This window comes from Rattus rattus, chromosome 2 (assembly GCF_011064425.1).
Source record: "Rattus rattus isolate New Zealand chromosome 2, Rrattus_CSIRO_v1, whole genome shotgun sequence".
NCBI classification, from domain to species: domain Eukaryota; kingdom Metazoa; phylum Chordata; class Mammalia; order Rodentia; family Muridae; genus Rattus; species Rattus rattus.
The window spans coordinates 165,675,910-165,697,127 of NC_046155.1; the positions used below are offsets into that span (position 1 = coordinate 165,675,910).

Consider the following 21,218-nt stretch of genomic DNA (forward strand, 5'->3'; position numbering starts at 1 on the left):
TTCCCAGACCACTGGAGCACAAAAGGAAGAGCTGTGCTGGGCGCAGTGCCAGTGGCAGCTACTGCTGTGAGTGTGACCAATGTGCGAGCGACAGGGCTCGGTGCTGAGCAGTGCCACCTGTGTCCGTGACTACAGCTAAATGCAGCTACTGGTGTGTGGGCGGATACCTCCCGCTGAGCGCAGTCTGCTACCCTGAACCTGGCCGCAGCCACAGTGTTTGGGGTGAGAGGCGGACAAAGGCGCATGCGCAACCTGTTCTAGTTGCCCAGTCTGAGTAGCCTACAATGGGCCGACAATGCTGGCTAGTTTTACGTCCGTTTTTGTTTGGTTTGGTTTTTCAAGACTCTGTTTCTCTGTGTAGCACTGACTGCTCTGTTAGACCAGGCTGGCCTTGAACTCACAGAGATCCACCTGCCTCTGCTTCCACAGTGCTAAGATTAAGGATGTGTACCACCACCTCCAGCTTTGTAGGGCATTTTCTTAATTAGTGGTTGATGGAGGAGGGCCCAGCCCATTGTGGGTGGGGCCATCTCTGGGTTGATGGTCCTGCATGCTATAAGAAGGCACGTTGAGCTGGGTGTGCCAACACTCCAGAGGCAGAGGCAGGCAGATTGCTGTGAGTTTGAGACCAGCCTGGTCCACAGAGTAAGTTCCAGGACTGCCAGAGCTACACAGTAAAGATTTATCTTGAAAGATCAAATGGAGGAAGAGGAGGAGGAGGAGGGAGAGGAGGAGGAGGAAGAGGAGGAGGAGGAAGAGGAGGAGGACGAGGACGAGGAGGAGGAAGAGGAAAAAGAGGAGGAGGGGGGAAGGAGGAGAAGGAAGAGGAAGAGGAAGAAGGAGGAGGAGGAAAGAGGAGGAGGAAGAAAGGAAGGAAGGAAGCAAGGAAGGAAGAAAGCAGACCAAGCAAGCCAGAAAGCAGTACCTCATAGCCTCTGCAGGTTTCTGCCCTGCTTGAATTTCTGCCTTGGCCTCCCTTACCCAACAATGATTCAGAATATGTACACAAAGCAAACCCTTTCCTCCTTAAGTTACTTCTGGTCGTGGTACTTCATCATAGCAAAAGGAACCCCAGCTAGGACTAGGTCCTGGACTTGTTCTCCAGCAGTGACAAAGTAAAAACAGTAGCTGGTCTTTGTGTTATCATCTGTCATACACTGTGGAAGAGAACCAGTCACTCAAGACCCATTCAGAGATGGGTAAGATAGCTCAGTGGGTACAGGCAAGTCTTAGAGCCTGGCCTACATTGTGGAGGGAACTGACTTGCACAAGTTGTTCTTTGACATTCACACTGGCACCATGGCATGTAAGCAGCACCAGCCCCAAATAAATACATACATACATACATACATACATACATACATAAATGTAAAAGAGTCTGTCCACTCATTAACTCTAAGTGGGCTGGAGAGACGGCTCAGCAGTTAAGCCTGTATAACTCTCTGCAGAGGAACTGGATTTGGGTCTCAGCCCTACATCCTGGTTCACAACCAGCCATAGCTCCAGTTCCAAGGGGATCTGACACCCTCTTCTGGCCTCCACTGGTATTGCACACACATTTGTTGAAGGTAGACATTAGACATGTAGGGGTGTGTGTGTGTGTGTGTGTGTGTGTGTGTGTGTGTGTGTGTGTGTGTGTGTGTGTGTGTGAGGGTGCCATCAGAGGCCAGAAGGTGGCACCATATCCTCTGGAACTTGAGCTATAGCAATTGGGAGTCACTCTACACAGATACTAGGAACTCCTGTCTTAATTCCGGTTTTCTATTGCTGTGCAGAGACACCATGACTGCGGCAACGCCTGCAAAGGAACACTGTTCTTTGAACAGGCTCAGAGGTTTAGCCCATCACTGCTATGGTGGGAAGCATGGGGGTGCACAGGCAGGTGTGGTGCTGGTTAAGGAGCTGAGACAGTTCTACATGTGGATAGGCAGACATCAGGAAGTCTGTGGTACTGGGCCTAGTGTGAGCGTCTGAAATCTCAAAGCCCAAAGTGAGATACTTCACCAACAAGGCCATACTTTCAAAGTGCCATTCCCTCATGCCAAACTACGGGAGCCATTCCCACCCAAAGTGCTCTTAAGCCATCTCTCCAGTCCTCCTCCTCCCATGTCAGGGTCTTCTGTAGCCCAGGCTGGCCTTGAACTCCCGATCTTCCTGTCTTCACCTGGAAAATAGTGGGATTGCAGGCATGTGCCCCGATGCCTGGATGAGCTTTCTAATGTGGGTCTGGCTATGCTCCCCAGGGACAGTGTTGTAAGCTGATTCCCGCCGCCACTTCTACACACACGCAGGACAGAGGGGTGTGTGCACTCAAAGGGACTGAGCCTCTTCTAAGTCCACAGGCCAGAAAGGGCCCATGTCACCGCCTTCTACTTCCCACACATCGACACGCTGCAGAACGTTATCATCTGCGTACAAGGGAGATGGAGGGTCCATCTTTAACACAGCGGCCAGGTGTGTAGCTAAGTGTCCCCATTCCGGGGAAGAAACGAGGGGCGGATATTTGAAGATAGCTACTGCTGTTGTAAAAATATAAAAATAAAAAAGGTATAGGTGTCTTTTACCTCCCTAGGTCTGGCACCGCGGTGCCCCAAGATATCTCCTGGATATCTTGGCGGAAACACATCCCAACTCCGAGGCGGCCCAGACCAGTCGCCCCACACTCCATTATATTACTTAAATCTACACATTGAAGAACACGCAACACAATAATCTTAGATCCAATTGACAAGATATAACTGCCCACTTAAACATACAAAGCCAGGGGTACCATCCATTGTCGCGCCCACCTCGGCTAGCAAGGAAGATGCAACACGGTTGGATTCTTTTCAACAGCCTTTACTGCAGGACACCTCCATTGCTGATAAGGGGACCACGAGCGGCAAAGTCGCTCGCCTTATATACACAACAGTATGCTAATATTCTTTCAGGGATTGGCGGGGCATGAGTCACCCCACTATCACCCCACTGTCATCCCAGCTACTTGTCCTCCAGAGATTGGCGCGGCATGAACCACCCCATTTGCATAGTACCGCCCCAGCCAGGCTGATGCCAGGTGCAAAACCCCATGCATGCGCAGTACTATTGTTCACCACAGGAGGGCGCTGGATCACCTCATTATCATATGGCCACCCTAGCAAGGGGTACATCCAGACCAGGCTGGATGTTGGCGCCATCTTTGTTTCGCTGCGCCGCTCCCTACAATCCATCCCTTAGGAACATTAATAACAACTTGTAAATACACAGAGCAGAATCTTAACGTCACCTGCCATGGCTTCTCACCCTCTCCTCTGTCCTGTCTCTCCTCTCTGTTCTAGTCTCCTCCTCTTCCTTCAAACTTCTCTCCCGCCCATCCTTCCTTCTCCTCCAATGACAGGCCTCCTTCTATCCTGTACCTGCCCCTCACCTGTACTTTACAAATTCAATGGGGAGGTGGTTCTGGTGAAGTCACCTGAGTTCTGAGTACTGACTAGGCAGCTGTCCTTGAGGCAGTGGAATTAACATTAAAATACAGATAACTCCAGGGCAAATCACAACAAGCTACAGCTGGATACTCAGACCACTGTTGTGTCTGTGGGACACAGGTGGGGCCACCACTCCTAGTTAGAAACTAAGCAGCAATGGCAATCCTGGTTGGGAGCCACCATTTCTGTCTCCATCTGAGCAAAAGGCTCAGGGCAGATCCTCATTGTCCCAAAGCCATTTCTTATCTCTAAACCAATCACATTAGCCAGCTGATGGCACAGGTCTTGGGAAATCTGTCCACATCTGGAAGCTGAGAGTGAAAGAATGAAAAATGCAGCCGAGAAGTCAGAAGTTTGGAAATGCTATCTCACCCCTAAGAAGCCCTAAATACCTCAAATTCCAGCCCTGCCCTCTGCCAGTAAGTAGGTAAAAGGTCACATTTCTTGAGCCTGCTCTCCCAGGAACTAGATAAAAGGGAGTAAGATAGGCCCTTAAGTACGGGATCCTGACCTAGTAAGATAACAGGAAGCTTCTCCCAGGAACTAGCTGACCATAAAATTAGATTACAATCTTGAAAACAATCTTGAGAAACAGGAAGCTTCTCCTTGTGATTTTTCACTGGTATTCTCGACATTTTCCAATGACGTCATCCCTACCCCCTTGGGTTGTGGCTTCTTCCTTTAAATACCCCTTCTCTCAGCTACTCGGGGTTGAACTCCTCTACCCCTGCATGGGATACGAGTCTCGACCCCAGTGCACTGGTTGCTATCAATAAACCTCATGTGATTACAGTAAGGACGGTCTCTTGTGAGTTCTTGGGGGGTCGAGTCATCCCGAAACTTGAGTGAGGGTCTCCCCGCTCTGGGGGTCTTTCAAGAGAAAGTGTGTCACCTAGGAAACCTTACAAACTGAGAGCAAGACTAGTCTCCAAAGGCAGATTGAGGGGTCAGGGGTCAGAAGGCCTTGGGGAAGCAGGGGCAGGGGGAACAGTAAGTGTTTCAGGTTTTATGACTCCTCCAGGCCACAGGAAAATAAAGCAAGTCTGTCAACCTGTTTGACAAAGTTATCTTAGAGGTAAAAGGCCACTTGATAGAAATGAATGGAAGTTTAAAATCCATTGAATCCTGGGAATCAAGAGATGGCCTCAGCAAGAGGAGCAAGCCAAAAGAACAGATACATCCGCGCTGGTATACCCATCTGTGCTGGTGTAACCATCTGCACTGGTGTAACCATCTGTGCTGGTGTAACCATCTGTGCTGGTGTAACCATCTGTGCTGGTGTACCCATCTGTGCTGGTGTACCCATCTGTGCTGGTGTACCCATCTGTGCTGGTGTACCCATCTGTGCTGGTGTACCCATCTGCGCTGGTGTACCCATCTGTGCTGGTGTACCCATCTGTGCTGGTGTACCCATGCTGTACCCATCTGCGCTGGTGTACCCATCTGTGCTGGTGTACCCATCTGTGCTGGTGTACACATTTGTGCTGGTGTACACATCGCTGGCCCCTTCAGAATCTTTGTGCTGTTCAGTTTTGAAGCAGAGTCTTGCTATGTATCTAGGCTGGAATAACAGGTACAGCACCATAAACTGGTTTTACTCAATGTCGGGGATCAAACCCAGGGTTTCATACATCTCCAGCCCTGTAGAGCATAAATCACAGAAAACAAATAAACATTAAAGTGTGCAGAGTTGTGCCTGGCATAAAGTAAGTGCTCAGTAAACAACTTAGATGGAAAAAATAATAAAACAGGGTTTGAGGGTTTTGGGTTTTTTGTTTTGTTTTGTTTTGTTTTTCAAGACAGGGTTTCCCTGGCTGACCTTGAACTTATTCTGTAGACCAGGCTAGCCTTGAACTCAGAGATCTGCCTGCCTCTGCCTCCCAAGTGCTGGGATTAAAGGTGTGCACCACCAGGTAAAACAGGTTATGGCCTCAGCAAGACCACATTAAGACAGATAGAGAGATGAGACAGATCACTGAGTACAGACACACACACACACACACACACACACACACACACACACACACACACACACCAAGGCTTCTTACAGGAACATATATAAAATGGAATAAGGACTGTGGCCCAGTTGTTAGCATACCTTTTAGGCTCAGCACCAGTTACTGGGCAACAGCCAGGTATGCCTGACTGGTTATAAAAGGGACTGCTTGCCCCCTCCTCACTCTCTTCTCTTGCTCTCTTCCTTTCTTCCCCCTCTGCCCCTTCTATCCCCATTCCCTCCCCCCCCCCCCCCCCCCCCCCCCCCCCCCCCCCCCCCCCCCCCTCAGGGGGAAGTGATCCCCTTTTTTTTTTTTCCTTTACCCCTTTTTTTTTTTTTTTTTTTTTTTTTTTTTTTTTTTTTTTTTTTTTTTTTTTTTTATTTTTTTTTTTTTTTTTTTTTATAAAACAGAACACCAGTGACTTAGCTCACCTACACAAGGAGAGACATAGAAGGGCACTGGGCAGAGGACTTTGATCCCTCACTCCTTGTCCTAAGAAACTCAAGGTGGGCAGGGTCCATTACCCTCCCACCCCCACTCCCAGTCCCCACCCCGAATGTAATTAGAATGACACTTCACAGCCTTGAGGACTGATACCCTGGGGAGGCTTGAAGACTGCCAGTCTAGGCCAAGAGTTCGTAAGGACTTTCCCAACAACATGCAAGGCCCTGCACCTTTCACAAAGGGAGGAAACTGGAGAGATGGCTCGGCAGTTAGGAGGACTTGCTGTCCTTCCAGAGGACCTGAGTTCAAGTCTCAGTATTGGGTAATAATAGTCTCAGGTCATTAGAATTGAATCAGGCTGTATGGGGCAATAGCCCTGCGCTGGCCCCAACGGAAGTCGAACAGTCTGTGTGGGGAGTGGGGCGAGTCTGGGAGAGAGAAAGAAGATGCAAAGACAAAGAGATAGATTTGGGAGGACTGCCAGCCGATACTGCAGCAGCCTCCAGTTTCTTTTTTATAGCCTTTTTATACCTCGCCGTACTGTGGGAAGCAAAGCCACAAGCTAATAGAAACAACTGCTGAAATATACACAGGACATCTGTTCCCATCCAAAGGCCCCCATGTTCCTTCCACCAAGGTCAACAGAATCTTCAGCCCTGAGCCTTGAGCTCCAAGTGTACGTCCTCTTATCATCCCATACCTCAGCAGGCCAGGAAATCTGCCAACAGACCCTGACCCACCCTGACTCTGCTTGGCAGGCAGACTTCTCTTTCTCTCCCTCCCTCCCTCCCTCGATCTTCTCCCTTCCTCTCTTCCTCCTCCTCCTCCTCTTCTTCTTCTTCCCCCCCTCCCCCCCACCTCTCTTTGCTTCAGAGAAGCAGGCAAAGGGCTCCTGACACAGCCTTTAGCCATAAAAGATGGCTCAGCCCCAGTCTTCTGTTCCACCTGCAGAAACAATATGCCTGGGTATTGAAAAACAACCCACTCTGCTCTCAGCCAAACTACAAAAGATCCCTGTAAGTTCCTTGTGGCTACCTATACGTGTGTGTGCACATAAACACGTCCCCATCGCCATTAAATGCACCCAACCTTCATCCCACAGAAATGTTTCAATGAAGCAACCGCAGCCTACTGAAATGGAGTCGGTCCACCGCTGCCTTGTTTCTCCTACACTCAGCACCCATTAGATTCACAATGGGTGAAGCCTATAGACTTCATGGGCTCTGACCCTCTCCTCTGGCCTGTCCAACGTGTTCACATACATACATGCTGGAGAGAGGGCTGAGTGGTTGAGAGCACTGACTGCTCTTCCAGAGGACCTGGGTTCATTCCAAGCACCCATACCATGTTGGCTCACTACGAGCTGTAACTCCATCTCTCTTCTCTCTCCCTCTCTCTCTTCTCTCTCCCCCCTTCCCTCTCCTCTCCCCTTCTTTCTCTTCTATTTAGTGAAGGGGGTAGAATGGAGGGCAGGGATAAAGGGTGGGATAAAGAAAAACCCACAAAGTAACAGAGACTGGCTACACTTAAGAGCTGAACTTTCTGTCAGCTCCAAGAGAAACTCCAATCCCCCAATTCCAAAGGGCAGTCCAAATATCCAGAAATGAGCTCGCCCTGGACTGCAGGAAGATTTCTGGTGGTGAAAAAAAGCCAGTACAGCTCAGGAACTTAAGAAACTTGGCATCCTTTCCCTCACCTCTAGAAGCGATGTATAGCTACATGTGGAGCCTGTCAATAAAACAAAGAGCCTGCAGCCTTATCTCCTGCTATTTGTTAAGTGTTAAACCTGACAACAGTTCTGCCATATTGCCTCAACCTTCATTTTGTAGCTCATGACCTTAACCTGACCTAATGTTCCCTGACCATAACATCATGTTGTCGGTTAGAGCCTCCCTGGAGACCTCTGGGGATTCCCTAGCCTTCCTGCCTCTAGACCCAGCCAATGAGCTTAAAGGTCAGACAGTGCTGCTTTGTCAAGAGAGCCAAATGCATCTGTTCAGGGGTTTCCCCCATATAAAAACTGGCCCTGAGAACTGCCTGAGGTCTGCATGCCTGATTAATCAGTCTTGGAATGTGTGCTCATAAACCATCTCGATACCCTACTGACACTGGTGTCGCCCCGTGATTTATATGGTTAATCCTGAACCCCAACACTATTTTCTCCTCTCTCACAGACAGCTCTGGCTATGTCCAATCTATTTCCTCTGTCTATTCTGGACTCTTCTAGATGTCTCTGGTTGTCCTCTCTCTCATATCTACAACAAACAATTCAACAAACAGCTTTCCCTTAACCATACCATGGAGTGGTCATGTCGTCAGTTTATGCACTTTCCAGCCCCCCAAACAGTAAAAATCTTTTTAAAAACTGCTTGTCTCTTCCCAATATCCCTATGCCCCCTGGTTATTCCCGGATTCGAACTCTTCGCTCCCAGTCCTTCCAGGACTCAGACTCAGAACTATCTCCTCCTACTCTCTTCTAGCGTCTAACCGCTTAGGCTCTGCCCCCTGCGTCAACTCAAGTTCAGAAATAACCAGGACTGTAGGCCACTCAAAGCCTACCCTTTAGGGTGAACCGGAGCACCAGAGACCCCGCCCACTTCCAGGGCCGCCACGACCTACAGCAGTACTAGCCAATCGGATGCGGCGGCACCGGTTAGCAGGAGGCGGGACTTCTGGCGGATGTGACTGTGGCCCTGCCCGTTAGCTTCTCAGCACTGTCTGTCGGGGCGGTCCTTCCGGTAGGGTCCGGGCGACTGACCGCGACGCAGCAGTCATGAGCCGGCCCAGCCGGCTGCAGAGGCAAGTTCTGAGCCTGTACCGCGAACTGCTGCGCGCCGGGCGCGGGAAGCCGGGCGCCGAGGCGCGGGTGCGGGCCGAGTTCCGGCAGCACGCCAGCCTTCCGCGCTCCGACGTGCTGCGTATTGAGTATCTGTATCGCCGGGGACGGCGCCAGCTACAGCTGCTGCGTTCCGGCCACGCCACGGCCATGGGTACTTTCGTGCGCCCGCGGGGCCCCACTGAAGAACCCGTCGACGCGACAGCCCCGGGGAACAGGCTGGACGATAGTGATGCCCTAAAGAATCCTTGTGAAGGCACGGGAGCACGGGAAACGCGATCCGATGGACGGTGACAGACCCAGAGAAAGGTTCCTTCTGACAGTTTGGGAGGAAGATCGGGAACTCATCCAAATGGAAGCTGAGATGTCTTAAGAGACAACGGAATTTTCTCGATGCATGGTGAGAGGTCAGACTCTCCCTCACCAAGGAGGTTCCGGGCATCCTGTGGCACCGGCGGGCTGAGCAATGTATGCTGGGATTCACCAACCCAAAGTCAAAGAGAGCACAGACTCTCCTCCCCTCGGGGCGTGACACCTCTCTTGACTTCTAAGAACACATACACCTCCCCACTCCCTGCCTTTTGCTGTTTTTAATGCCGAGAAAACAGCCTTTTTGCCGTGCATGTTTAATAGAACACCCTGATGAACCATGAGAAGCTTCGCAGTCCGGTTTGGAAAACCACTGTCGACTTGTTGTGAAGAACTAGGATTGTAAGGGAGGTTACAGTAACTCACCCCAGCTGATGAGCCTGAGACTCCTGGAGAATCCCTAGCCCCTATTCTTGTCAATCTTCCTCAGGATTCTTGTATAAAGGGAATAAATGTGAGGTGTGCTTTCTTCCTTGTTGTCTTAATAATCTTGTTGATTCTTTCATTAGGGGCCTTTGCTTTTTCTTTTGAGACAGGGTCTTGTTAGAATATAGCCTAGGCTGCTCTTAGCGTCAGCTCCTTCTGCCTCAGCCTCTAAACTCCAAGATTATTGGCATGTACTGCCATGCCAAGGTTGGAGAGGCAGGTGGGAACAAAAGGGAGGAATATGGAACCCCAACTGAGGCTTGGTGTGTGACATAAAGAGCCTGTGACACTGTTTTCATATGGCTTTTATCTCACTTTGTTACATCACCCCCACCCTCCTGCCATAGGATGTTAGCTCTCTGCTCATCTCTCAGCTTCGGTTTTATTTAGCAAGGTGATCTTGGTTGGGTAGTTTTTGTTTTTAAGACATGGACTCACTTAACCCAGGCTGGCCTCAATCTGTTCATGTAAGGGATAATGGCTTGCAACTCCTCCTTTTACCTCCAGATCACAGGCTTGTTCTACCACAACACATGCTAATCTGTGTTTGCTCTGTTTATGGCCTTGTGCTTGCTAAGCAAGTGAGATAACCACTGGGATTCTCTTCCAACCCCAAGGCGACCCTTGTTGATCATCTCAACTCCAGGTCTGAAAGTGACTACTAAAGTCCTACCCAACCTGTACCCTTGACATATCCCAGTCTCCTGTCTCATCTCCTGGCCCCAAGGGCCTGAGCTACATAGAGCAATCTTGTCTCAAAAATGAAGGAAAGGGGGCCAGAGAGAAGGTTCAGTGGAAAAAGGAGCTTGGTGACAGGCCTGACTAGCTGAGTTTAAATCCCAAGGAACACACAGGAGAAGATGAGAACTATGGCAATCTAATGTCCATCTGCCTGTGTGCACACAGGTAGGTAGGTAGGTAGATAAATGGGTAGGTATAGATAGATGTATTTAGGAAGACAGACCATAATGACAGATTCCCTGATATACCCCTTAGCTACTGGTTTGCATTATCTTAACGTGGACTTTCCTAGAAGCTACTGTTCCCCAGGCCTCTTCAGTACCCGATTTTGCATTTCCAGTAGCCATTCCATCTACTTTGAAGACACACTCCCTTCCCCATGGTTAGCCCCCATGATTCCAGCAGACCTGACTGGCCCCTCCTGAAGGCAGAACACGTGGCCTAAGCCAGAGGAGCCCTCCTGGGGACTCTAAGTATGGAAGTTTAAAGGGAGAGCTATCCTGTTGACTAGTAAATTGATAGACACTCTAGCCACTAGGGAATGGACAAAGACAAAATGGGTGGGTGGGGTGGGAGGGCAGAAATGAAGACATCATTAGGATTTAGTTGTGCCAGAAGTCCTGAATGTCTCAGTTACCACACAAACTCCTGTTTCCATTAAGTCAGGGATCACTTGGCCTTAGTCACTCACTCTTGGGTGGCCTTGGCCCTGACCTCTCTTGGCACCTGGCTACAGTGGGGTCTTGTGGCAATTCAAGGAGGCGTACATTCTGTGTGCAGCTTGGAGGCCAGCACAGGGAGGAAGAGCTGTGTTCAATGAGCATGGGCCAGCACCGGCTCTGCTTTGTTCTTGTGTTTGTCTGTTACCACCTCTTCCCTCACACCGTAGATTTGAGGAAATCAGGCTGCAACCCAGTGTGGACAATCCCAGGACTTTGGACCAGAGATTCGGATCAATGGTGGACCACTTGCCTGGCATGCTCTAGGCCCTGCCTGGGTTGCATTCCACGCAATGCAGAACAGAAATATTAGCTAGGCCTGATGACACACACCTGTAATCCCAGCCCCCTGGAGGTCGAGGCAGGAGGTTCAAAGTCAGCCTGAACTCTGAGTAAAACTACCAAGGGGAAAAAATTATCCTACGAAGGAGAGTGACTGTCTCAGTCCTGAGCTAGTGACAGCCTATACCGGTCTGTGCAGAATATGGGAACATCTCCAGGATGGGCGTGAGACAGGTGCTGGCAGTGCGCCAACAGCACCTGCCCCAGCCTGGCACCTGCTTCCTTGGCAGGTGCTGAGTGTGCTTTTCTCTCTCCCTCGGCCTGAGACTGGTGTTCATGGGAAGGATAGACAGATAGATGGGAAGTATTACGGTGTCCACCTCCCGAGAAGGAGACCTCACCAGTGAGGTGTGGAAGCCTGGAACCAGTTTGAGCGTGCTCCACACGGTTTCCTAGGGTCTCCGGGCATTTGGTACTCTGCGTACTAACTGCAGCCCCCAGCTCTTTAAGCCAACCAATGGCGGCCTGCTCTCTTTCCTGGATCATGTCCACGTTCTCCTACCACTCAGTCAACAGCTTGGGTTGCATTTGATCTTTGTGTCACAATTTGGGGAACCACAACTAAGATAGGCTCTCTGCGTTCTGCCTTCGAGACAAAGAGGACAGAAGGGGCTGTCAGAACACATCCGAGCTGTGTCTGTTTCCAAGTTCTCAAGCGTTAATATTCTCAGACATCTCTTGAAAGTGAACATTTAATGCACACGTCTGGGCTGGTGGACTCAGATCGGAGGGAGACCATTGACATAGCTGAGCACCAGGTAGGGCGTCCTGGCCAGCCGGGTATGAGAACAGCAGGGGACCCCCGACAAGGGCAGCAACAATGTGGCACCCACCAGAAGGAGGAAGAGAAGGAGAAGGAGGAGGGTCAGGGGCCGCCTGGAAGCAGGAGCTGGGACCCTGAGAAAAGACACGGTATTAAAACCAAGGGTGGGCCGCTACCATGATCCCTCTCTCCCAACCCCCCAAGCCCAGTCTCTCAAGCCTCTCACCCACGATCCACTTCCAGCATCGCATCGGGCAGACTAGGAGATCCTTGCCTCTTCTTGTCCTGAGGGTAGATAGCAGACAGCAGCAGCAGGAATGTCAGTGACACTTGGAGGGGACATTTTCTCACTACTCTAGACCCACAGGGCTAGGCTTATCTCTCCTCCTTTTCTATCATCCCTGAACCACACATGAATTGATAGTGAGGTGGGCATCTGTACCTGTCCTTCAGGCATCCACTCCCCTTTTCCTGACACTGCTGATGTCATGATGTGTGGGTGTGTGGGTGCCTCTCCATTCAGACCTTCAGGGTCACTCTAGGCTGGCTTCCGCTCTCCCCTCTTCTGTGAGGGGGCATGTGACTCAGACCTGGCCAATCGGAGCACTCTGACTAGTTCAGAGTGCAGCCTGTCTCCCAAGCTGGGCAGGTTGAAGTCAAGCCTGGGACTTTGGACTGCAAGTAGGTCAGGGGGTCAGAGGGTAGGTTAGTAAACCAGGGGAAAGGGACTCCAGCTGGGGTTAGAGAAGAGACCAAAAGACAGAGGCAGAACGATGATGCATGTTAGGTCCTGAACCCGTGACGTCTAGACTTTTCAGTTACAGAGGGAAGAGAATATTCCTCTGTCTGTGTGGCTGTCAGCATGCGTTGTCTCTCTCTTATTTGGATTGACATCCCCTGGTGCGCCTAGCTCACCTGAGGCTTCTGGAGACGCCTTCGATGGTGAGCCGCCAAATGTTTCCGGTGGCCAAGCCCCAGTGAGAGCAGGTCCTGTGGGCAGAGAAAGGTTCGTGTTTCTCGGAAGACCGGAGGCATGGTTAGAGAAGGGTCTGGAAAGAGGTGTCACAGAGGAGAAATTATGCAGATACACTTGAATCTCATGGGAGAGAGAGAGAGGGGCAGAGCCAAACTAAGAGGAGAGAAACTTTACTTATTCATTCTGTCAACAAATATTTAATGAGTGTCCGTTACACGCCAGGCACAATTCTAGGAGACTTGGTGAGAAGGGAAATGGGCAAAATTTCCTGGTCTCCGTGGAGCTTAGCATTTCACCCTGAGAGGTAGGGAGTTAACACATAAATATACCATGTCAAGGTGCGGTGAGGAACGTCAGGAAGTAATGGTGGGGATGCTAAGTTGGATCATAGCGGCTCTCTGAAGAGGTGGCATAAGGAAACTGGACTGAACTGGGAGACGTGAGCCGGGCACGTAGGTAAGACTTAGAGATGGGAGTGACTGCTGTGCTTAGAGAAGGGTCAGGATTGTGTCTACAGCACAGGGAAGAGAGGAATGAGGCGACAGTGACAGAAGAGAGGAGGGAGGCAAACGGATTCATGGAGGCAAGGAGATACAGAGTGCACAAGAGAATCATGGTGACAGCTAGGGAGGACACAGATAGGCGGGCATGCCTATAACCCCAGCGCTGAAGAGACTAAGGCAGGAGGATTGTGAGTTCAAGGCCAGCCTATACCGCATAGCATGAATCTGTCAATAATAATAATAATAATAATAATAATAATAATAATAATAATAATAATAATAATAATAATTTGAACAAGAGAGGCTTAGAGGCAGAGACAGGGCCAAGTCCTCATTGAGAGGAAAAGGCCATACTAGAAGGGTGCAGAGGAGTTGGGGATTTAGCTCAGTGGTAGAGCGCTTGCCTAGGAAGCGCAAGGCCCTGGGTTCGGTCCCCAGCTCCGAAAAAAAGAACCAAAAAAAAAAAAAAAAGAAGGTGCAGAAAGGTACCTTGTGGGGCTCCAGCCAAGTAAGGAGCCTTGAGGGGCTGATCTCACCCTCAAAGCCCTGTCCACTGCTCTGGGATCCCCTGTAGCCACACAGCTCACAGGGAGCTCCTGGTATCCGAGATATCTTTTGCCCTGAGGGTCCAAGACCCCCAACATCCCCTGCTGGGTCCCACTCCAACTCTGCAGGAGTGGGGAAGATACTGGGTGCCCAGGGCCCCCAGACTCCACCAGCTGCTGGCCCGTCTGAGTCTCCCTCAACTTCCAAGTCCTGGTCCAGGAGGTTGGCCTTCTCAAGCACCTGGAGCAGAGGATAGATGTCATGGGAGTTGGGGGGACTAGGGTTTGGATTGGTGACTACCAGGGCAGGTCATACCAGGCTATAGCTGATCAACTGGGCCTGCAGCTGCCAGAGCCGTTGGAAGATGGTGTCTCGATGGGTTCCAAGGGCCCTCAGGACCTGCTCCAGGGATGTCCAGGCCCTGGGCTCACTCCTCTCTGCCAGGCCCTCACCAAATACAAGCAATGCATCCACACGTTCGGCTGCCCCTTGGAGCTCTGCCTGCAGGGCCTGGAACACACAGTTCGACATTCACACACGACAGTGATACCAGATCCCCCACCCCAGAGCCTGGAGTCATTTTGTCTTCCCTGTCCTGTGCAGAAGTCAGGATATGCAACAAACCCACTTTCTATCCAAGAAAGCTTACACTCACACAAGGACTCTACCCACTCCCCCATATCCTGGCCTCCCACTGCCTACCTGCAGCTGGACAATCCTGTTGTGGGCCAGCGTCCAAGATGCAAGGCCTTGTTCCAGGTCCTGCAGCCGGAACTTCAACCCCAACAGACAAAGATGTAGGCTGTCCTGTTCAGCTTCTAGTACTTCCAGACCAGAGACGGAGTGCTGGAGATTCCAGGGGGCCAAAATCAGGGCCAGTGGGCCAATACGCTACCCCTATCCCAAGCAAGCTGCTGCCTTGTGGGTGCTGCTTTGAAGGCGTGCCCATCTCCAGAACAACACTCGCACTGCTCCCACTTGGCAACCCTTTACCCTAATGTTGGAGACATCTAATTTAAGATCTTCAGGTTCCCGAGCCTTCTAGAAAGCTCTTTAGATGGGTCTAAACGGGGAGCGGAAATGGAAGAGAGTACCCCCAAAGGGAATGCGGCCGTTAATGAAACATCTCATTTACTTATTTACTTGGTAAATATGGGCATATGTCCAGCTCGAAGATGGTAAATTATACGTATAACCCCAGGTCTCTGAGGCAAGAGAATCGACGGTTCAAGGGCAGCCCGGGCCACACAGTGAAAGCCTATCTCAAAATAAGAGGTTGGGGGGAACCAGGGAGATGGTTCAGTTGATAAAATGTTTGCTCTGCAAATAAATACACAAAGAACCATGCATGTAGCACCGGTCGCTCGGTAATACCAGTGCTGGAGGGGTGGAGGCAGGCAGATCCGTGGCGCTCACTGGCCAGGCAACCTAGCTAGGTTCAATGGGGAACCCTGTCTTGAAACCCATGGTGGTGAGTGACTGAGAGACACTGGCCTCTGGCACCCGAATGCATGACTGCATGACCTGCCTGTGTTTCTGCTCACACTTAGACGCACACACGGTAAATATACAAAAAGATTAGAAATAACTGAAATACTTCTATTCTGATTGTCAAACCTTACGGTGTCCCTTCCCCCACGGATACCGAGCACCCCTACAGAATCATCATATCATTCCTAGAGCAAGAGGCAGATTGAAGGGGACAGGCGGGAAGTGGGACTGGAACAGAGAGTGTGGTCAGCTCACCTCACAGGGCTTGCCCCCATCTTGATGCTCATGGGAAGAGGCCAGGGGTAGTTTTGAGGGGCTGGTGGCAGACTCGGCGCTCTCCGGTTCATCCACGAATTGCTCAGGCGCGTCCAAGGAGGCCTGGACCTGCTCTGGCCTAGAGAGAAGAAATGTTGATGGGCACAGTGTCTTCTTTCCCACCTAAACCCCATCCCCAGTTTTCTCCATGCCCTTATTCAACCATGGTCACACATGGCCCTTCCTACAGCTCCCTCCCTCGGAGCTCCCAATCAAGCCCCAGTCCCCACCTGCTCGGCTCCTCCTCAGGTGCAGGGCAGATGGTAGGTCCGGCAACGTCCAGCCCCCTAGGACCTCCCAGGGGGTGATTCACAGGCTCTGGAGGGAATCCATGGCCTAGAGGCGGAAACTGGGCCATGGCTGTGCACTTGGGGATAGTCAGGTGAGGATGTCCAGTAACAGCCTCTTTCTTAGACAGTGTTCCATGCTTTCTTAGCAGGACTTACCCAGGACTGAGGCTACTGAGAGGCCCAGGGGCCAGCCTAGCTCCACCCCTTCCTGGAAGAACCTGGACCCGAGAAATCTGATGCCCTGCTGAGGTGCGGAGGCATTTAACTCCTTCTTCCCCAGCAGAGCCTAAACCTTCCTTTTTTTTCTTTTTTTTTTTCCAGAGCTGGGGACCGAACCCAGGGCCTTGCGCTTGCTAGGCAAGCGCTCTGCCACTGAGCTAAATCCCCAACCCCTGAGCCTAAACCTTCCAACACCACCCCCACACCATGCCGCGGGGCTTTGAGATAGAAAACTCCACCCATTTCCTCAAGACCCTGGATCCTGTCACCTTCAAGGACAGCTGTATCTGAGTACCAGGGTCCATCCCATTCATTTAAAGTCTCGGGTGTAATACTGAAAAAAATGTCCAAGCGCCTGGCAGCTAAAGCCTGTCATCTCACGCAAAAGGGTTTCAAGTTCAAGACTAGCCTAGACCTTATTGAGGCCCTATCGAGAAACTAAAAAAATAACGTGATTGTTGTTGGGGTTATATTTTACTAGTGCAATATTTGTATAGCATCCGAGAAGCCCTGGGTTCTACCTCCAACTCCAGTACTGAAGAGGGGGGAGGGAAGGAAGAAAGAAACTGAAGCATCAGTTCCCAGCCAAAAAAAAAAAAAAAAAAAAAAAAATCCAAAACGAATAAAAGGTATTTTCCGTTTATTTGGAATGGTGACTTCTCTGTGGTTTCCACAGTTACTGAGAAAATAAATAACCCTGGGCAGCTATCTCTGCCCTAAGGTTCCAAGGTCAGGAGTTTTGGAGCCTGGTGGTCACTTGCTCAGCAGGAGGCTGGCGCGCAGCACGCGGGGTACACGTCGAATGGTCAGCGAGACACGGGTGCCGCGCACCAGGCGGGCTCCGGGCAACGCCGACTGGCAGGCAGCGGCATTGGGCGGCAGCGAGGTGGAGTCCAGCTCATCTACGCGGGTGGCTGTGATGCCGTGGAGCAGACGTGTGTAAGCCGTGCCTCGGAGCACCAGCAGGCTCCGTGGTTCCACCAGCAGCGAGGTGATGGGCTGCTGAGGAGGCCTGGGCTGCAGGAATCAGTTGATAATGGTCAGTGGATATCCGGCGTTTGGGAGTGGGTGAAAAGTCAGCGGGCGCCAGCAGTTGGTCAGGGGGCAAGGGTCTGCAAGAGTTTGCTTTGGGGGATGGAAGCTTTGGTGGCTGAGGAGTGGTAATCTATAGGTTCTGGGGACAAGGCTATTGGGCTGTGTTTGTGCGTGCGCACGCTCGTGTGTGAGCACGGAGCCCTTTGGGAGAAGCCAGGGCCTATGTACAGGTGAGGGTATAAAGGGTTACTACACTGTGGGAGCCTTCACTGGCATCTGAGGGGCTGGGACAGAAAATGGGCAGTCCCAGGGATACTTACACAGAGCTAATCTGGGGGTGCACTGCTGGGGTCAGGCTCTAATACAGAGGTTAAAGGGAGTGGCCTATCCCAGGACTCTGGATGTTAGGGAGGCTTTAGTCAGGAATTGCAGCAAGCCTGACTGGGTGGAAGGGTTGAAAAAGAGGGAAGTTTAGGGAGTGAAGCTGAGAAACATCCAGCCACGGTGTGGCGGGTGAGGGGGGGGGGATTCTATGAACACTGGGGTATCAAGGATGCATGACTTAAGAGCTAGATGTCAGAGATAAGGGTGTTGGGTATCCCCAACAGAGCCGTGTGGGGTTAAGGAGAATCTAGGGATCATAGGGCACATGACTAGAGTTTCAGGACACTGGTGTTAAGGTGCAGCCTGCAGTCTGGGAGGACACTGGGGTACACATGAGTGAATGACACATTGGGATATCCCGAGAATATCGAGAATGTGTGTTGGAGCCATGCTTATAACGCTGGCACTGGGAGAATGGGACAGGAAGACACAAACATGAGGCCAGCCTGGGCTACATAAACCTGTTCGCAAAAATAAGTAAATAGTAACTTCTAAAAAACCAGTTTAGTTGGAACACCATGTTGAGCTCAAGCGGTCTGTGGGAGGGACGCAGTCACTCATACCCTTAACCATCCAATACCACAGAGAAAGGAGTATCAGTGGCTATCACAGCAGCTGGAGCACCATACACATTGGCTGGGTTTGGGCTGGGTATCTGGGAGAGAGTAGGGATCCCTATAGAGGAACATATCTGGGTGTCAGGAATACTCTAGATGCAAGTACAGTCAGACTATCCTGGAGTATATGGGGTCAGACGTCAGAATGCTCCTAAAAGCTTGGGACATCATCTCGGGACCCACCTGTTCTGGAGGGACGTCATCATCGTCTGGCTGCCGAGGTTCATAGAAGTCAAGGACAGTATGGGAGCCCAGGCTGATGGTGCTGACTGTTGGGTAGTACAATGGTCCATCTTCATGAGGCTGGGGAGGAAGGGGGCACCAGAGATGGCCAGGGCAGGAGGCTACCCCACTCCACTAAGTCAAAGTGGGGTCCCAAGCTGGGACAGGGAGGGACGTTCTTAGGCGGAGTGTGCCTAGTCAGGGTAGGCGAGCATGATGGCTGCCCACCTCTTAATGACTTGGAGATCTGGGGGAGGGATTCAGCAGGGGAAGTGGGATGAGGATGTGCGGTTACCATGATGCCCTCCCCAGGCAGGTACTGGTTCACAAGGACATGGTTAGCTGGGAGACCCCCAAAAAGGCTGAGGTCAGAGACTTTGTCCACGTAGCGTTGAAGCCATGGAGGGAGTCGCTCAGGGACCATCCCCCGGGGGTGGGGGAGCCCACCTGCAGAGTGCAAGGGACTCTTGAAGGCACCCAAAGAGTCTTGGAATCTGGTACCCCCATTAAGGATGTTCCAGTGGCTGGAAGCATCACTACCCATTGAGGTTTGGAGACCGCCACTGGATCTCTCTGAAGCTTCCTTCAAAGCACTTGGCCCTTTGAGATACTCCCAACTAACCAGTAGATGCCTACGTCCCTCAAGACCACCACCAAGCCCTAAGTCCTCCTTGCTCTGGGACGCCTGGGACCCTTGGAGATAGCCCCATATACTTTGAAACCATTAAACCTGAGTTCTTCTCGTCTTTCCCGATCACATCCCTAGCCAGGAACACTTACCCCAGTTCTGAAGCTTCCTCCCGGACAGCTGGGTCCACTTTGGCTTTGGGGCATTGAAAACCTAGGAGGTGAGGGATGGGGTTTTCACGACTTTTCTACACATGCCCACACAAGGGCCTTCACGTGGGGTGAAAACGGGACTATCCATAGCTTGTCTGGGGTTCTAGTTGGGGAGAGCAGCTATTCACATGACCGTGACTGGAAAATGGTCCTCCTCTATCCAGGGAGGTTGCTTTATCGAGAGTTTAGCTTCAAGGAGTCTCATGAAGGTGTGGGGGAAGCACAGAGACACTTGCCAAGCCAGGCACCGGCTGAATCAACTTTGGCAATCAATGGGGAACACATGCTCTATCCAGATTGCACCACAGCTGTGAATGGGATTTTTCTCTTGGTGTGGTATGGTATCCCAGACTGCTTTCAAAATCTCCTGATTCTCCTGAATCCTCCTACCCAGAGCTGGCACTGCAGGCACGGGCCACCACACACAACTTGGGCGTCTCAACATAGGGAAAAGGAGCTCTGAGACTTTGTTCCCAAGGCTCTGGGGTTGCACTGGGCTATTCCTGTCAGGAATGTGATCTCAATAACACCCTTGTTTTAAAGGTTAGACTGGACTATCTCAGGGTAGAGAATGTGAGCTTTATAAAGTGCACCCTTAGGAGGTGTGTCCTGATGGTAGTGTGTGTGCCTAGCATGGACCCCACAGCAGGAACACACACACACACACACACACACACACACGAACCTAAAACACCAAAAGGCCTGATATTGGGATCCTCCTGCTTCAGCCTTCCTAGCTGGGATTGCAAGTCTGTGCCACTACATCTGACTGAGAAAGCTCTTTCAGACAGACCTGGGAATGTCTGAAAGAGGAGTGGGGAGGATGAGGGTGTGCTAAGGGACTCTCCTTGCCAGGGTTCCCACCGAAGTTCTGGGGTTCTCATATGGGGGCTGAGTGTTGGAAAAGAATTGTGAGAAGACAAGAAAGGCAGGCTAGAAGAACACTTGGGGGAGGGGGTCCAGTTCCGACCACCCTAGGAGAGCAGCAGCCATGGCACCGCGCTACCCCATGGCTGTGGGCCTCAACAAGGGCCATAAGGTGACGAAGAACTGAGGCACAGCCGGCACCACGGGCGCCTCACTAAGCATACCAAGTTCATGCGAGACATGATCCGGGAGGAGTACAGCTTCACGCCCTATGAACAATGGGCCAGGGAGTTGCTCGAGGTGTTCAAGGACAAGCAGTCACTCAGGTTCATCAAAAAGAGGGTGGGCATGCGCACTCATGCCGAGAGGAAGCAGGAGGAGCTGAGAAACTTGCTGGCAGCCATGAGGAAAGCAGCAGCCAAGGACGATTGATGGCCCCTCCCCCAATAAACGTTTATGCCGTTTGACACACACACACAAAAAAAAAAAAAAAAAAGAAAAAGAAAAAGAGGGCACTGTGGTCACCTGTCGAAGCAAATACTCCTCCTCTTCCTTGGAGATGAAGTCAGGGACATAGTAGATTAGAGGTGGCGCCTATGAAGGAAAGACTGCCTTTAGGACAGTGGTTCTCAACCTGTGGGTCGCGACCTCTTCGGGTCAACAGATCCAACCAGCAGGAACCAGCCATTGACTCTATGATTCATAAAATAATTATGCAGTAACAACCAAAATAATTTTATGGTAGAGGGGGCTCACAACAACATGAGGAACTGTATTAAAGGGTCCCCGCATTAGGAAGGTTTTTAAAAGCA

At 51.2% G+C, this 21,218-nt stretch overlaps 3 protein-coding genes and 1 pseudogene across 5 annotated transcripts in view; 2 read left to right on the plus strand and 2 right to left on the minus strand.

The window, feature by feature from the left end:
• Window positions 1-8,612: 8,612 nt before the first annotated feature.
• Window positions 8,613-9,595, plus strand: Sdhaf1 (succinate dehydrogenase complex assembly factor 1). Its single transcript, XM_032893946.1, has one exon. It carries the CDS (start codon window positions 8,679-8,681, stop codon window positions 9,033-9,035), a length of 357 nt encoding a protein of 118 aa, XP_032749837.1. The 5' UTR covers window positions 8,613-8,678; the 3' UTR covers window positions 9,036-9,595.
• A 2,419-nt stretch (window positions 9,596-12,014) lies between these two features.
• Syne4 (spectrin repeat containing nuclear envelope family member 4) lies at window positions 12,015-16,943 on the minus strand. Of its 3 annotated transcripts, XM_032893947.1 has the most exons (9): window positions 16,627-16,943; window positions 16,163-16,514; window positions 15,873-16,011; window positions 14,829-14,972; window positions 14,442-14,636; window positions 14,117-14,366; window positions 13,017-13,090; window positions 12,328-12,386; window positions 12,015-12,235 (listed from the first exon to the last, which is right to left on the minus strand). In XM_032893947.1, the coding sequence occupies exons 2-9, from the start codon at window positions 16,288-16,290 to the stop codon at window positions 12,058-12,060; spliced, it is 1,167 nt and encodes a 388-aa protein (XP_032749838.1). In that variant the 5' UTR covers window positions 16,291-16,514; window positions 16,627-16,943; the 3' UTR covers window positions 12,015-12,057. The 3 variants fall into 3 exon arrangements, with proteins under 3 accessions (XP_032749838.1, XP_032749839.1, XP_032749840.1); XM_032893948.1 differs by lacking the exon at window positions 14,829-14,972; XM_032893949.1 differs by lacking the exon at window positions 14,117-14,366 and having other exon boundaries at window positions 13,017-13,091.
• Window positions 16,944-17,066: 123 nt separating this feature from the next.
• Window positions 17,067-21,218, minus strand: part of Alkbh6 (alkB homolog 6) — a 5,246-nt gene continuing 1,094 nt past the window's right edge. The window contains exons 3-7 of the mRNA XM_032893950.1: window positions 20,932-21,000; window positions 19,480-19,540; window positions 18,995-19,146; window positions 18,661-18,780; window positions 17,067-17,458 (exon numbers count right to left, since the gene is read on the minus strand). Of these exons, the coding sequence (XP_032749841.1) occupies window positions 17,195-17,458; window positions 18,661-18,780; window positions 18,995-19,146; window positions 19,480-19,540; window positions 20,932-21,000 (666 nt within the window). The 3' untranslated portion in view covers window positions 17,067-17,194. The remainder of the gene's footprint in view (window positions 17,459-18,660; window positions 18,781-18,994; window positions 19,147-19,479; window positions 19,541-20,931; window positions 21,001-21,218) is intronic.
• Window positions 20,531-20,873, plus strand: LOC116892326 (annotated as a pseudogene).